The sequence below is a fragment of the Lagopus muta genome, chromosome 3 (assembly GCF_023343835.1).
Source record: "Lagopus muta isolate bLagMut1 chromosome 3, bLagMut1 primary, whole genome shotgun sequence".
Lineage (NCBI taxonomy): Eukaryota > Metazoa > Chordata > Aves > Galliformes > Phasianidae > Lagopus > Lagopus muta.
Window position 1 is genome coordinate 23,647,597 of NC_064435.1, and position 16,899 is coordinate 23,664,495.

Below are 16,899 nucleotides of genomic sequence, written 5' to 3' on the forward strand. Positions count from 1 at the left end.
TTTCTTATGAGTAGATTGCAGTGTCACCCTCCCTAAGTCACCTGTTAGTCATACTTTGCAAATAAACACACAAATACTTTGCTGTGCCTGTGCTGCAGCAACTGGACAGACGTGGAGCTCTGTGCCAGTTGTACTTCTCACCTCTTGGATGATTTATCTCAGTGGGCATAAAAGGCAAAGATACAACCAGACCTATCACTGAAAGGATTGCCTTACTAAAATAAAAATCAATCACGTCCTCATTGGGAAATGAAAGTGAATTTTAATGATACTGAAATTACTGCAACTGTTCATGATGACACGTCTGTATACGTGAACTGTAATTATTTATGGAGTTTGCTATTTTGGCAGCTAGTCCAACAGACACCCCTCAATAACCCTCAATCACCCCTCATTCATTCCATCATCCCAAACCCATGTCCCTCTGCTGCCACACAGCCCACAATATCCCTTTCCTACACTTCTCCTCAGACAGCCACTTGAGCCAGCAGAAGCCCCTGCCCTGTTCTGAAAGCCCTTGTGGTTATGGATGGAATGGAGTGTCATAGGCTTGGGTCCGGTCCTTGGAAAGTCCTTTAATTAAAACATTTATAAAGTTAAAAAACATGTAATATATAAACGACATCCTGCAGCTGCATACTAATTTAAAAAAGCAGAAAACAAAATTGGAAATACAATGATGAGCTATTTCTTGAACCCATAGGAGATCACAGGGCAGCCAACCCAGTTCAAGCGCTCTCTACACAGCAAGAATGAAGGAAAGCTGCTATGAATTCCTGGAGCTTTTGTCTCCTGTAATTATTTCCTAGATCACATACAGCAGCAATGTTAGTTACATTAACATCTTAGATAAATGGCCTGGAAAGATAAAACACACAGTAGTGTGTGCATCGAGGAGAAAAAGGAAGGCAAGTGACAGAACTGTTAGGACAAGTTCACATTAATTTATCTGTAACAAGAGTTGCCTTTAGCAGTAGGTCCTTCAGATTGCAAGGCCATTCTGAGTTAAAGGCATGTCTAAAAGTGAAAGCACAATTTTGTGTAGAAACAAACCAGCTGAGCAAAAGCACTGAGAATTGGGTATACAGTGAGAAGTGACATGAAGCTGTACCTTCCCTTGTGCTGTTAGCAGACCAATTAAATTAGTTACAGGGCTGCAGATGGCACAATCACATCTTCAGTTTGTTTGCAGACACTCCCTAGCTTACCAGGGTCTGATTCCTACACATTACTTACTCTGACTGAAGTAGAAGTTCTGAAATCAGAACATTGGGGAGGACATATGTTTGAAGTGTGGTTCCATTCCCTGAAATAACTTTGTGACTACGAACACGTCATCAGAATCTGCACAGAGAAAAAGCTGCTGTTATCACTGGCACAGTTATATTGCTGGAAAGCCACAGGAAGACTTCCATCAGGATCAGTTGTGGTCTACTTCCTCATCTACACACCCCAGCCACTTTCTACATCCTTCACTCACATCGACCCTGTGGTACATCACCATTTCAGTATCACCTGCAAGATCTGGAAACTGTACTTAGACATAGTTACTAAGCAAAAGCATTAGAGCAACTGTGACCCTGAGATTTAAGTCTGTATTGCTGAAAGTTTGAAATTGAGATATGATGTGGTATCAACACAACACCTTCCTCTTCATGAAGCCAAGAAACAACTGAAAAACAGTACAGTGCTGCTTCAGCTCAGATAGGTGTGTCTGCATTCCAGACGTGCAGGGTGCAACCAAACACATCCTTCGTCTGTGATTGGAGCAAACATGCCATCCTTGGTTTACATTTTTCTAGAGTTTCTGCTGGTGAAAGTCTCTGGTCGTTATTCAAAGACAAGTAACAGTTATAAAAACCAGTGAACTTTAGGAAAGTATGGAAACTTCTCAGAGATACAAATGGGAGGCAGACACCCCACTTCAAGGTGTTTCAAAGGCCATTCGTGATCTCCTTTAACACTCACTGCATGGCACTTGAATAATTATTATCTTCTCTACACTCCAAAATAATGATGAAAGTGAAATGATATCAAAGCCCAAACATCAGACAGCCAGAAGTGCATGATCATATGTAGGCACTTGTGAAAATGCTTCCAACAGATCGGAATAATGCTGCTTTTTCACTTGTGTGGAAACCACATAGAATTACTGCTCTGTTTCCCTGGGCATCTCACATCAGGTGAGAGAAGATCAGGACTGAATCCGAAAGTACCTATAAACATCTCTCAGCAATTATGATTAGATTGCTGTTCTGCATCACTGTAATGCTACTGTATCTCAAACACAAGGAAACTTTGACACATATAGTCTACACCCAAGAAAAAACAATGAACTAAATAACTAAACTTGAAGAGAACAGACAGAATCATACAGTGCTACGACACAGTGAAGTTGAAAATTCAAGTAGGAAACCCAGTGAGCAAGTGATTTTAAATAGTTCTCTTGAAATATTAATTCAATTCAGAACAAAGTCTGGACTGAACAAAACTGAAGTACGGTTGCTAAACATTATGTCTCAAAACAAATTAGAAGAAAGGAGGAAAGAAAGAAAAAAAAAAGGAGGAAAGAAAAAATTTAAGGGATTTTCAGGAAACCTAAGAGCTGACAACCAAACTGCCAACCACAACACTCAAATTACTGCCTCAGTCAGCTCTCCATGTCTTAGAAAAAGCCATTAATGTTTTTTTAAATCTTACTCTAATAATAACAAAACTATGTTTATTCTTGTCTTATTTCCATGTACCTTTTCTTTTAAAGGCCTACAGTTTAGTGTTCCCAACTTCAAAAGCATCTGTAAATATACCAAAAATAAGAATGAATACCAGACAATATCAAAATGATACATTTCAAAACCATCCCACTATTACTGAGAAGTGCACTGCAGTTAATCTGTAGGTCTGAGATGCTTTGGTCCTGGACACAATCTCCTCCATTAAGCGCTGAAGGTCTGCAGTCTTCTTAATTAAATGAGAAATCTTTCATCCACCAAAGTTTTAGAAGTCAAATTCTTCTGTCCAACTGTATTACGAATGAACCTAAAAATCTAACAGCAAAAGCAATATGTTAAAGAGCAAGTAATTAAACCAGCATGCTTCAATACCGAGCGCAGAATAACTCCCTACTATATTTAAATCCTAAGGGAGAGAATCAAGTGTTTAATTGCCTTTAGTGATTTTGAAACTTTTCCAGTATCTTTCCATCTCGAAATATGGTTCAATTAATTGCAATTAATTTTAACTGTTTTTTCGTGTTTTCCAGTGAAAGCTGATCGTCCTTCTCTTTGTTTATGACATGCATATGAGCACACTTGGACTATTTAACACCACATACTGCGTCCAGGCTTTCATTATCCAACTATTTAAGCTCTCAGACTTCCCCATATTATTTAAATAGAAGAAGTTTACCTCCTGTTGCAAATAGGTTAGAACAGCCGCTAAAACAAAACTTTGGGTAGCCAGATCCACAACAGAGAAAAACAGGATATCAAAGATGAGCAGCGTCGTCTCATTGCCGTAATACAGAACTTCACTGAAAGAGTGTCCTTCATCTACGGGAAGACAATGGTTTTTGAAGGATTTTTACTTCATCTGCTCCAGAAGTCTCAATTAAGTCACTTAAAAAATGATGATCAGAGGGTTGGAGAACCTCTCCTATGAGGAAAGGTTGAGGGAACTGGGCTTGTTTAGCTTGGAGAAGAGAAGGCTCTGGGAGACCTCATTGTGGCCTTCCAGCACTTGAAGGGAGCTTATAAACAGGAGGGGGAACGGCTGTTTATGAGGGTGGACAGTGATAGGACAAGGGGGAATGGTTTTAAACTGACACAGGGGAGGTTTAGGTTAGATATTAGGGGGAAGTTTTTCCACCCAGAGGGTGGTGACACACTGGAACAGGTTGCCCAAGGAGGCTGTGGATGCCCCATCCCTGGAGGCATTCAAGGCCAGGCTGGATGTGGCTCTGGGCAGCCTGGTCTGGTGGTTGGTGACCCTGCACATAGCAGGGGGTTGAAACTAGATGATCATTGTGGTCCTTTTCAACCCAGGCCATTCTATAGTTCTATGAAAAAAGGCTGTTTTGAGTATGAAACAGGCAAAACTTCCTTGTCACTGAGATTTACGGCAAGTGCAAACTCTGGCCCCAGGTCAAAAAACACAACGAAACGTGCTTAAACCTCACCTAAAAGGTGCTTCAGAGCTTAATGGTATCTTTGTTCACTTAGTAATTGATTTCCCCAGAAATGGGTATTTTAAGCTTAAAGCACCATTTTCTGTAGCCAAATTAGATTACTTATCCATCCCTTCCTTTTATAAGCAGTGCCTCTCTTAAAAGAGAACATTTAGCAAGTACAGAAAGTGCTCCTCTCTCTCTTTCTGCTTTCTTATTAAAATGTAAAATGAAAGTATGGTGTTGCCAATAAAACTTTCATTAATCATTGCTTATGTTCTGCTTTTATGAAATCCTGACTTGTATCTAAACTTCTGGAGACTGCTGCAGTGTAACCCATCAAGCAAAATATTCATTTCAGTGCTTACACGATCTTTGAAACAATGGCAGTCAAAAGATTAAAAGCTGAACACTGCATGGTTTAGAGACGCCTTCTTGTGCTTCTGCATTTAACTCAAACATGAAGTATGTGAGTATACCTGAGGACTAGAATAGGGTTTTGGAACAACTGTATGGTGGGGACTGGCAGCCAGAGGCTGCTGAGAGTTCCTACTGTTATCTTGTAACATTCATTACTAAAGATAGTGCTTCCATGTAACAGGGAAGGAGAGCTGAGTCCTTTGATGAATTATATGCAGCTCAGACATCCAGACTGCAAAACCATCAGGCTACAGCCACGGCTCCTATCTGGTTAGAAAGCATGCACTGTACTCCTGATTACAGAGCAAGGTTTGTGATTCACATGAGGTGTTCAATTTTGTAGCCTTGGTATAGGAGAGGAGACAGCAGGAAAAGTTCTGCTCCGCTCAATAATCTAACCTGGGGATTGGTATTATGTAAGGATGGCATATTTAGGTGTGATGGTCATTCTGCTAGTACCAATGGATCGGATTATGGTTCTGATAAGGTTTGATGTTTCTGAACAGCTCGTCAATACTTAGTTTTCACTGAAGTGGTGCCCATATTTATGGTTGGGGTAGAATAAGGGTCTGAACTAAGTTCAGTAGAGTCTCCAAAAATGTGTGGTATAATATAATCAATTATTTCACTAAAACATTCTCACTGTGATCAGTATCTTCCCTAGAGAAATTGTCTTTCTGCTCTTTTAGTTTTTTCCACAGGAAATTTAGCTCTCTACAAAAGCACAGTGCTGAACTATTTAAATACTGAGGGTCTCCTTTCCATTTAAAAAGTGGATATTAAGGCAACACTTCATAAAAAACTGCACATCTCTACACTGCATCCTTTCAAGATACTACAGGAAAAAAAAAAAAAAAACAACACATTGCAATTAAGTGACAAATAGTAAGTAGAACTTCTCTAACCTAGAGAAGCCCTCTTAGATACTTCCCTCACAATCATTTCAAGGCCTCTCTTGCCGTAAAGCCCAGTTTAGGTTGGAAATCCTGGAAGTAAATCTATGCTGAAACACGTGTACTTATAGAAGTACAAATCCCAAGTCACACATCCTTTTACCATTGTAGAAAATACTTTTGTCGATTGGTTCCATGAACTCCATGCCCAGAATCCGCTCAAGCAGCAGCTTATCTTTGACAATGTAATCCATTTCTTTATGAACCTGTAAGAAAAGCAAAGGTGCAACTTCTGTTTTACGACCTCAAAGGAAGTGTAGCTTTTCCAAAGTGGAGCACAGCCACTCAGACCCCTATGAATGAAGAAAGGATCGGTCCATTCCAAGGTAAAAATAAACACATAACAAGAAAGGATTTGTCTTTCTGAAGAGCGGGCTGCATTGTTGCACAGTACTCCACTTTTTTATTTGAATGAAGCACTGTTTCAGTTCCTATGAAATCCTGAACAGCGGGTCCTTATGGACATATGCTTAAATAGAAACTACAGGCATGCAGATTCACAATTTTCAGTGTATTGTAGCTTTCTTTAATATATTAATATCAATATACATACGTGATCAATAAAAGAACTGAGGAATTTGTTCATGGTGTTGTATGCCCTCGTGCTCTGTTCAAAAGTATTTGCAGATGAGTCCAAAAACCTAGCAGGACCACGTCTCTGAAATACAGCATGGCCTTGGCTTTAGTGGAAGAAATACATACTTTAAATAACATTAACAGAATAAAAATGCCTCACTTACTCTCGTCAGGGTTTCATGAATCCTGTCATACTGCAGCCTCATTTTTCTTGAAATGGAGATCTGAAATGTCTGGCCATCTGTGTTTGGTAGCAAACCTCTCTGACTACAGAGGTTTTCCTACAAATTACAATAACTGGAAGTCAATATATAAGAAAAAAAAAAAAGTCAAGGGCTTTTCATTTATTCTCTTTTATGTAGAATCATAGAACAGCTCAGGTTGGAAAAGACCTTAAAGATCACTGAGTGCAACCACAACCTGACCATACTACCCTAACTAACAACCTTCTGCTAAATCATGTCCCTGAGCACCACATCCAAATGGTTTTTAAACACATCCAGGGATGGTGACTCAACCACCTCCCTGGGAGCCTATTGCAGGGCTTAACAACCCTTTCCATACAGAAGTTTTTCTTGATATCCTGATATATACATACACAACATGATATCTCTAAATCTTTGAATTCACTGCACTCATGATGCTATTACAGCAAGATTTTTTTAGGACATGAAATCCTGACCCCTGCTGTCACAAAGTCATATTCATCTTTTTACCTGTGTTCTATTCATTACCTTTTAAAACATCTTTTAAGGTTCATTCTGAAGCCTTTTGTTTTGCATTTATCATTTATTCTCTATTTTTCTTGCTTCTTTCTTATGCCTTGCACTCCTGACTTCTCCATACCTTTCTCAGGTCATGCTTCATAGATCTCAGAAAACCCAAGAACACTGAAAATTCATTAATTACATTGGGGAAAAAAATTCCTTGCTTCTCCCAGTATTATGCTAAAATTCAGAAAAAAACACACAGGGAGACACAAAAATAACCTTTAAAGGATTCCTCTACATTTCCATATTTGAATGTTAATTTTCATGCTTAGATTTTTTTTCTTGTCAGTTAGCATTAAAACAGACACATCCTTTGCCAAAGGCACTTTCTTTCTAGTTATCCATACAACGAAGCAAGATGTCATGGAATTTTGTGCATTGTGCTCCCAATCATATTTGATATTTCACACTTGCTGCAAAGATACAACTAACGAGAAACATGAAAAAATAATTACTAAGTTTATTAAAATGAATGCCTGTAAAGGGTAGCTGATGTCACCAGAGGAGGAAGAGATGGAACAAAATAATTTATTAGAAGAGTAGCTGATCCTTTTTTTTTAATATATAATTTTTCAATATAAAAAAGGATGGTGTAGAAATGCATGGAAAAAAAATAACCTTGTTAGAAAAACAGGAATTTCGTGTGTAAGGAATCTGAAGAACAGAAAGAAAAGAGAAAGCAAAGAAGAAAGGTTAAGAGCTAGTTAAAAAGAAAATGTCAAGTCACTTATTTGCAGATTAGCAGCTGGTATCTTTTAAGTACCTTAACTCAGTGCAACATAACATGGGAGACTAGATCTGTAACTGAAAGCTTTTAAAATATACAAATATTTATTAATTAATTAAAGAAAATAATTAAAAGTAGGTGTAAAGCTTCCCTACTTACTGCTTCTCTCTTTAGGTTCATATTCATTTCCTCCATGTTGGTGTCTGCATGTCCATGCACGGAGCGGCCATGGATGTAATAACCAAAGCAGCTGTGTGACAGGAGGAACACTGAAATCTAAGAGAAGTGCAGGAAGAGAAGAATACTTTCAGTAGATACGACCATTTTTTCCACAGTGTAAATCAGCAGATTGAGAATGTAAAGGAGGTACGTATCAAAATATGTATGGCAGGAAAACATTTAGTAACATCGTCACTTATTTCTCTATGCGTAAGTAGGCATGCAGAACAGCTTCAAGTTTAGTTCATGAATGGCAAGGATCACAGAGTCAAGAACTTGAAGAATTTAATTCCACAGAACAAAAAAATGAAAAATTGAGAACAAAGTAACCAATTGGCCTTCATTCTGATTCTGTGATACATAACACATATGCGTGATTTCACTTGAGTTTCTAGGAGACTGCATGCAACAGTCAGTATGAAACAATGCTTATGTATCACAAAATTAACTTTCATTGCAACCCATGCACTATGTGGTATGTTCATGGGAAAGGAAAAAGCAAGGCTGACAAAAGGAGTTTGTAGTTATATTTTTTAAAATTTTTGGCCAAATGACTGAATCTCGTGAGTGCTCACTTAGTCTTCCTGTAATACTTCAAGTCTCAAACTACTGGAAGTAGCTCAGACATGCATGAATGGTTTTGAGAAAGATGACAGCTATTTCAGGCAGGGCAGTCATCAACATTTGAGGAAGAACCAGAAGATAAGAATGGAAATGGGACATAAAGTTGAAACCAATACGGTTGTGTCTAGAAGAAAAAAGTACTAAAATGCAAAACTAGTAGAAAAAAATGACTCCCTATCAAATTTCCGTCACCATTTTCTACTCTTGAATTCTGTATGAGCATTATAACTGATATGATTTCAAACAGCAATGTAAAAATCATGTCTAGAAGTACATACTGACATGGATGATTCCAGAATCGTTTTCAAATTGAAGTAAAATCATCTTCTAGGTTACACCAGTAAATTGAGGGAAAAAATCACCTCCTTTGGTTGTGATCTCTGAACAAATTACGTGAATAAATATTACTTAATGCTCTTATAATGAACTTAAATGTTATTCTAGTGAAAATGTCCCCGTCCAAATGATACAAAGGAATACTTACGTTGCTCACACAACACAAATCGACAAATCGGCTCAACTTATCTTCAACAAATCTTTCATAGAACACAGCAAAAAATATAATCTGAAATAAATCAACCGTATTTTATTTTGTTATTCCAGCAGATTTTACTTTATTTTCTGAATTGTAAAGCAGTTAACTTCAAAGTTCAGCATCCACAAATTACGGACTTCTGCAATGGTTATCACTGCATCAAGCTCTTTGAAATAGGATTGACATCCTTCCTTTACAAAGTAAGGATGTAGCAATAATTTGCTTTTCATTTCTTGTTCTTGGTAGATGCTCTAAATTTGCTTACAACAAAAAAAAGGAACTGAGTAAATTCTTCCCTTTGACAGAATTAAAACTGCAACAAAGAAAGATCTCTCACAGTTAGGCAGGTTCATTTTTTTATTCTAATCTTGTACCACACTCAACAAGCTCAAAGTCCAGATCAAAAAAGCAAAAAAAAAAAACAAACAACGAAAAACAACCTAAACTCCAATACTTCCAATATTTAAAGGGAGCATATAAACAGGAGGGAGAACAGCTGTTTATGATGGTGGATAGTGATAGGACCATGGGGAATGATTTCAAACTGAGACAGGGGAGGTTTAGGTTAGACATTAGGGGGAAGTTTTTCACACAGAGCGTGGTGACACACTGGAACAGGTTGCCCAAGGAGGTTGTGGATGCCCCATCCCTGGAGGCATTCAAGGCCAGGCTGGATGTGGCTCTGGGCAGCCTGGTCTGCTGGTTGGCGACCCTGCACATAGCAGGGGGTTGAAACCAGATGATCATTGTGGTCCTTTTCAACCCAGGCAGTTCTATGATTCTGTGATACCCACTGCCATAGTAAGCGGTGTTATTATCACTAGGATGCCGTAGGGATATATTTTACTTTCCAAGAACCAGCAAAACAAAGACCTGATCATTCTGTATGTGCCTAACATACCTGCAGGAAGGCAATGGCTAACCACAGCGCAGCAGACACACCGAATCTTAAAATGCGGCTCCATGGCGCTATGTAACTCTCGCTGCTTCTTGTAAGACTGGAAGAAGAATCCATTAAAGCCAGGTTTGAAAATCCCACCACCTGAAGAGATAAAAAGGTTAATATAAAAAAATGTGAAGTAATAAATAGCATTAGTTATGGCTCTGATTGTTTCCTCAAAACAGGAAATAAGGAAAGAGCTGGGAGTAGCAGCACGTTCATTATGATATAGCCCAGTCGTGGGATCCAATATTATTACTGAGAAACACTTAAAAACATGATCTGTGCACAGACGTATTTATTTATATTATCATTTATAAATATTTACAAAGAAATAAACATACACAGCTAAATCTCATGACAAATCAAGATTAATTTTTCCTCAAAAAATCTAAAAGAGTCTACTGCTCAACTGCAGAGAGATCTTATTTCTGCCAAATTCTAGCTTTCTAGTCACACAATCATAGAATCACAAGGTTGGAAAGGAAAATCCAAGATCATCCAGTCCAACTGTCTTCTCATCACCATTGCCACCACAAGCACTAAACCACATCTCGCAGCTCCTCATCCAGGCACCTCTTGAACATTGCCAGGGACGGCGACTCCACCACCTCCCTGGGCAGCCATTCCAGTGCCTGACCACTCTTTGAGAAAAGAAGTTTTTCCTCATGTCCAACCTAAACCTCCTCTGGTACAACTTGCAGCCATTTCCTCAGGTCCTGTTTGTTGCCTGGGATAAGAGGCCAAACCCCTCCTCCTCACAACCTCCCTTCAGGCAGTTGTACAGTCCTACATATATTGAAGAGATCACAGATTTTTGTTTTTCAAGTGTAAGAATCTGAGATGTTTTTTTGAGCAGAAATATATTTTCCTCCACTGTCCCATACAGCTGAATCTATTTTAAATAAACCATCTAAACAAAGTTCCCAAATCAAAATAATGAGAGAAAAACTTGGTATTGAAACACTTATGTGATGAACATTCGTGAAAATCATTCAGAAGTAAAACTACAACAGAAACATATTTGTGATGGGATAATTCCCACCACAGCAGGATGGGACAGAGAACAGGACGATCAAAAGCAATGCAACTTGTGGGTCAAGGTGGAGATAATTTAATAAGCAGTGACAAGGGATCAGCAACAACATCCCAAACAACTAAAACAAGTGATAAAAAAGCAGTCGCCAAATACCTCCCACAAGTAGACTAGCGCCCAGGAACAGTTACCTGATCAGAAAAACCTATTCCCCTCAGGGCTGGTTTGTTGTGCATGATGCTATCTGGTCCCTTTGGGCATTTTGGGTCAGCTATTGAGGTTCTGTCCTTTCACAATTTTTTGGGAAGTTGTGTCCCTTTCCCTGCTTGCTAAGGGCCATATCGTGCAAATGCTGCCGAGCAACAGCTAAAACACCTTTATGTTATCAACACTGTTGCAGCCACAGATCCAAAATACAGCTCCGCACGGAGAGCTAGGAGAAAATTCAACTCCATCCAAGTCATACCCCATGCAACACTCAAAACCTTAGTGACACTGCCAACGTTACCTTCAGTACCCATAGAGTCACCATTGCAATGGTGACCAGTGCCAGCCACAGGCTGCTTAGGTGGCAGACACAAGCCTTAGGACAGAGGAGACTCCTCTAGCACTTTCCAACTTCCTCCAACCAATACTTTGCAGGCTTCTATACTAATACCACACAGCCTGTAACTGTGATGAATGAGAACTGAACAGCTTTTGACCAATACAGTTTTCTTCTGATAGCAGCTGATAGCTCTATCTATCCAGCGCGTTTTCCTTCCAGAGAAACTACATTTCAAACTCCAGAACAGCAATGAAAGACATTAAAATTACTGGAGGTTTTCACAAACACCAATTTTAGTCTATTCAGGTATCCTTCACGACTTCCATCACTATCAGTGTCAAGAAAGGGACTCTTCCAGAGCATATTCACAGCAGGAATTATCAAGTAAAATGTAAAAACAAACAAACAAACAAACAAATTTAAAAAAATTAAATAAATTAGTCTTTCCCTACTAGTAATAACAGGAGCCTAAGAATATTCAACAGAGGCTAGTTAAGTTTTGGGAATACTTGGTCTCTTTCCTCTCACTCCTTCCTCGTATCATAGCACTGAAGCTGATCTGGCCAATATTTACCAAAAGTACTGAAACAGTTAATGAAGAATTAATTTGTTAACTGGCTTTACTTTTTAAGGAAAAATAGAACATTAAAAACGTATTAAAATGAATTACAGTATTTAAAAATATGCAGAAATCTCATATAAACAGCTATATGCCTTAAGAGTACTTGCCAAAATAGTAGTTACTAAACTGCACTGAAGAAACAAGCCCAAATGATTTTGAAAAGCTAAAACACGATTTCTCACATATCCCTGAGCTGTAACTGAAGCTGTAACGCTGCCTTATGTGATGACATCAGGAACAGAATTGGCACATTTCATTTCCTGCTTTATAAAAGGACACCAAATAGCAAATTAGCAGGGAGGAAACTCCAGTTGAGACAAATATAAAACCAGACATAAAGCTGTAGACTGCGGCAGCAGGGAACAAGTAAGCAAATACAGAACTGAGCACGTACACAAATGTATCAGCCTCTTAGCTGCTTAGGGTAACTCATTAGCTTAAGAACAAATAAAACTAATGGAGCTTCCTAAGGGTTTGTTTTTTCTTTGAAGACTTCCTTAGCGAAATAGCACAGTGATGTGTACACCTGTATATAAGAATAAAAGAAGGTAGCAAAACAGTTATTCACAAAGCAGCATGCATGCAAGTGGTCCTGAAAGGCATCCGCAGAGCCTGCAGGAATTAAATACAGACTGTTCCATTTTGGATGTGAATAATAAAAAGTAACAACTTTAGCTGTAATACCTCCAGAAAAAAAAGAACAGCAAGCACTTGAAAGAGAGGGTTTATCTTCCTCACTGTCTGAATTTCATTCCACTCATTGGCTATAAAATACGTTCTCCATATGCTCACAGGTGCAGCAGCACTTTTTACATCACCTTCACCTAAAAAGAATACACACATTAAAGCTCTGGAATTTAATATTTTGGATCAATATCAAGATTTAACCAAAGTTGTGTATATTAACAAGTACAGCTGGAGTTACCTTCAACTGCTTTAACAACTCTGCCTTTCGGTCTTTCCCAGTCAATAAAGAAAATATCTACAGTAAGTTGTGAAACCAATAACTGCAAGAATTGCAGAGCCTGTAAAAAAATAAAAAGAGAAGAAAATGAGAGAAATGGAACTCATAATAAGTAATGCACTTTACTACACTTGAGACTGCAATTTGGTTACTAAGTTTTGATATGTAAATATAATTAAAAGCTTGGAAGAATGGTAAGTCATGTGATGATGGCCAGAGTTATGAACAGAATTCAGCAAAATAATAAATTCCAAGAAATCAGCCCAGCATTTTCCACAACATATTAATCAGTGGTGTGAATTCTGATTCAATACGCTTCCATGGAGACAAAAAAATGACCTCTTAATTCTACATGAATGTTTGAAGATAATTATTTTAATCTGAATTATGCTCATTTTTAATCAGGAACTGACTGCAGTTTCCTGCATTAAAAGAAAGCATTGGCTTTCTTGATATGTTGTTAATTTGTTTGGGTTTCCTTAACTTTTCTCCTTGAAAGAATAACTTTCCTTAGAGTCCTTACACATTTGTTTTCCCATTAAGGCTCCACAAAATAAATTTCTATGGAAAAATAACATAATTCTTAGAATAATTGTTCACCTCTACACACAAATAAAATGCACTGCTCAAGCCTACTGAATATACAGATGCGTACGTTAAAGTGTCTTCAATATAAGAGGAAAAATATTTACCTTTAAGCTAAAAGCACATGCTATGTATGTAACAAAAGCTTTCTCTTGAGATGGGAGTGGTAAAACGACAGAGACAAACTGCTGAGCCTGTAATTAAGAACCAACATTGAAACAGTGCAGAAGGCAAACGTAACAATATATGAAGGGCTCAGGACTGAATGCCTTTTGCAAAAAAGATCCATATTTAACATGCAATGGGTTCAAGTTCATAAAATATTTTAGCTGACTCTTAAGCAGACTGCAAGCACAAAGGAACCTAAGGAAGAGAAACAGGTGATCACAAGAACTTAAGCACACAGAATAGAATATCATATACCAACTTGCCTCAATGGTCTGATCAGAAAGGCAAAAAAAAAAAAAAAAAAAGACAATGAATTTTTGTGTAAAAATGATCATATAAAATAATGCCACATTAATAGTTATTCATATAACACCAAAATCTGGGAAAACACTTACTTTGAAGAACACGAGCCAATAAATCCCTGTGCCCACTGTGACGGTAAAGAACACGTTGGCAAGGTCTCCAGCATAAAACAGTAAGAACTTGAAAACTGTCTGCAATTATAAAAGCACACTGTACAGGTTTGCAAATATAGTTAAGCCACGCATGTGTATGTTTGTATAAGACATTTCAGGAACCTCTTAGTAGTGAGAAGTAGCCCCAGACATCAATTTTGTACTGCAGCCATAATAAATATATAAAAGAATGACTTTGAAAACAAAGCCACTCAACTGATCCAAATAGCTCTTTTATCTCCAAGCAAAGCTATTTCCTGAATGACAGCATCAGAATGCAAAGAATGCAAGAAGCCTACTTCCTCAAGTGACCCTAACTCCAAGTCATAGCTCTGTGCAGGCAGGCTAGAAATTATATCAGTTACCATAGGGAACAGAATAGTTACATCACAGGGAATGAATGACAGCAAAGGTCTCCTTAAAGAGAGGAAAATGTCCTTGTTTGGTTTACAGTTATTTATACCTGTAAGTCAATCACAGAACTGCCTGTACGCCTCTTCCAGCCTGCAGTCCTGAGAAGGGACCATAACACTGCGAGCCCCCCCAGCACGCCCAACGTGATCTGAAATAAATGATACATTCTCTGTAGGGATTTTTAAGAAGACAAAACAGAAGCAAATCATTACACTGGTGAGTTAAATGGCAATACAACTTACATCTGTCTGAATCTGAGCCTCCGACTGATTCATCTCATAACGGACTGAGAAGGAAACCTGAAAATTCAGATAGAAGAAGTAAATATCTGTAGAAATTTTTAGATGCCACAACGATTGTAACCAGTGGGGGGTCCCAGTTGTTAGCTGATAGGGATCCCCATCTAGGGTTACAGTGTGGGTGCAACACCAATCTTCTCCTGCAAGCATCCTCACCTGATGTGCTACAGTACCAAGCACAGAACAAGCACGTGTGCTTCCAACTCTTAGTGCTGGCTTTACTAACAATAACCCTAGGGATGAACCCCTACTACCTCCAGGTTCACAGCTGCACCCTATTATAATCCTTTCAACTTTGCATGCATTTTTTCCACCTGAGAGTGAACACCACAGGTTTGATACTTTCCCCTTACCACTGTTGATTAAAAGAAGATTTAATCTAACTACGTCAACGTACAAAATCATTAAGTGAGCTCTTACATAGCTCAGACAGCTTTCTTTTCCAACTTGAGTGAAATAAAAACTGTCACACAACACCAAAATTGCTCTCTCTAGCTGTTTACCTATTCTAAGACCTAATTCTGTGGTTAAATAAAGACGTGATCTTGACAGAGAAGAAAGCTGACTTTTGTTTTCCTATCCTTCTAATTCCCCATCCCTTCCTTCATTTCGTTCAGCTGATACAGAATGTGAGGAATGGTTCCAGTACCAGGAATTCCCAGTTGAATGTCTACCTGAACTGGATACCTGAACTGCAGAGGAACGTTGATAAGCAGAAAACATTATTATTAGTATTTATTTGTGGCAGAATCATTGTTGTGTTATGTTAAATTCAGTATTTTCATTTATTTATAAGCAGTGTGATCTAACAAGCAAACAAGGCACTTGTTTCCGATTCCCTCCAGATACAGATTATTGAATTATTTCACTTTAATTCTTAAGATCTGTTGCAAATAATTAACATAAGCAGACAAAAAAAATAAAGGATGTTATATATGCATTATCAATATTTTAACTTAAACCACAAGTGATCTGATCTGTGTCATAACAACTTCCTCCTAATGCACTTCTTTAAAGAAAAATATTCAATTTCTTGCATAAAATGCTGCTTTTAGTGCACTCCACAAATCAGATACACTTTTAGTATTTCCTTTGCCCTACAGTCTAATTTACTATTACAAACCCAATTGTAAAATCCTACATATCTTGATTTAGAAAAGACTTGAGACAATAGGAAGAAGCTTTCAACTGCTTCATCTTAAAAGCTTTGTTTGGGTGAAAACTTGCAACTTCACAACTGAGCAAAACTACAGACTGCTTCACTTTTTACAACCCTTCCAGCATGCTCAGTGAAGCAGAATTTCAACAGAACTAAAAGGCTGATTGACAAAACCAGTGCAATTGAGATAGCAAGAGGGTCTCACCGTCACGCTCTGGGTATCGGGGTTTTGGACAAGCACATCTGTGTAAGCAACAGTAAGGAGAGGTGGGTGGATAGTTCCTTTCTGAGAGTGGGATACCAGACGAATACTGCAGAAATACAAACAGAGCATTATTTAACCGCAGCAAAGGGATGAGCTGCTTGGAAGGTATTGACTGAAACTTGCACTGACAGGAAATGCTGCATAAAGAGAACAACCTGATCAATCAAATGCACAATGCAAACTCAGAACTGTGGCAATTCACATTTTAAAAGCAACCCCGACACAAATAGATAAAAGGAAAAGCTGGGCGAGGGCCTTTGTTTGTAAGGTGGTGCTCGAATCAATCCTTACATACTATTCACATTCTGGAAGTCAATTGCAAAAGGTGAGTTTTCTCAAAACACTGCAGAACAAGTTTTTCTATACTTGTTTAGAATTTATTTCATTATTCTGTTTTTGGAAGGGGGAGGAGGAGGGGAACAGTACTGTTCTCTTCAGGTCTCCTAATAAACTAAT

At 38.2% G+C, this 16,899-nt stretch overlaps 1 protein-coding gene across 4 annotated transcripts in view; it reads right to left on the bottom strand.

Moving 5' to 3' along the window:
* Positions 1–346: 346 nt before the first annotated feature.
* TMEM67 (transmembrane protein 67) overlaps positions 347–16,899 on the bottom strand; it is a 38,642-nt gene continuing 22,089 nt past the window's right edge. For 2 of the 4 annotated variants that reach the window (XM_048939607.1, XM_048939605.1), the window contains exons 14-28: positions 16,384–16,489; positions 14,963–15,019; positions 14,770–14,868; positions 14,247–14,345; positions 13,791–13,877; positions 13,060–13,159; positions 12,819–12,958; positions 9,891–10,031; positions 8,939–9,019; positions 7,771–7,887; positions 6,279–6,395; positions 6,092–6,196; positions 5,642–5,744; positions 3,409–3,551; positions 348–3,047 (exon numbers count right to left, since the gene is read on the bottom strand). In XM_048939607.1, the coding sequence (XP_048795564.1) occupies positions 2,967–3,047; positions 3,409–3,551; positions 5,642–5,744; positions 6,092–6,196; positions 6,279–6,395; positions 7,771–7,887; positions 8,939–9,019; positions 9,891–10,031; positions 12,819–12,958; positions 13,060–13,159; positions 13,791–13,877; positions 14,247–14,345; positions 14,770–14,868; positions 14,963–15,019; positions 16,384–16,489 (1,576 nt within the window). In that variant the 3' untranslated portion in view covers positions 348–2,966. The other 2 variants (XM_048939606.1, XM_048939608.1) reach the window with 2 other exon arrangements.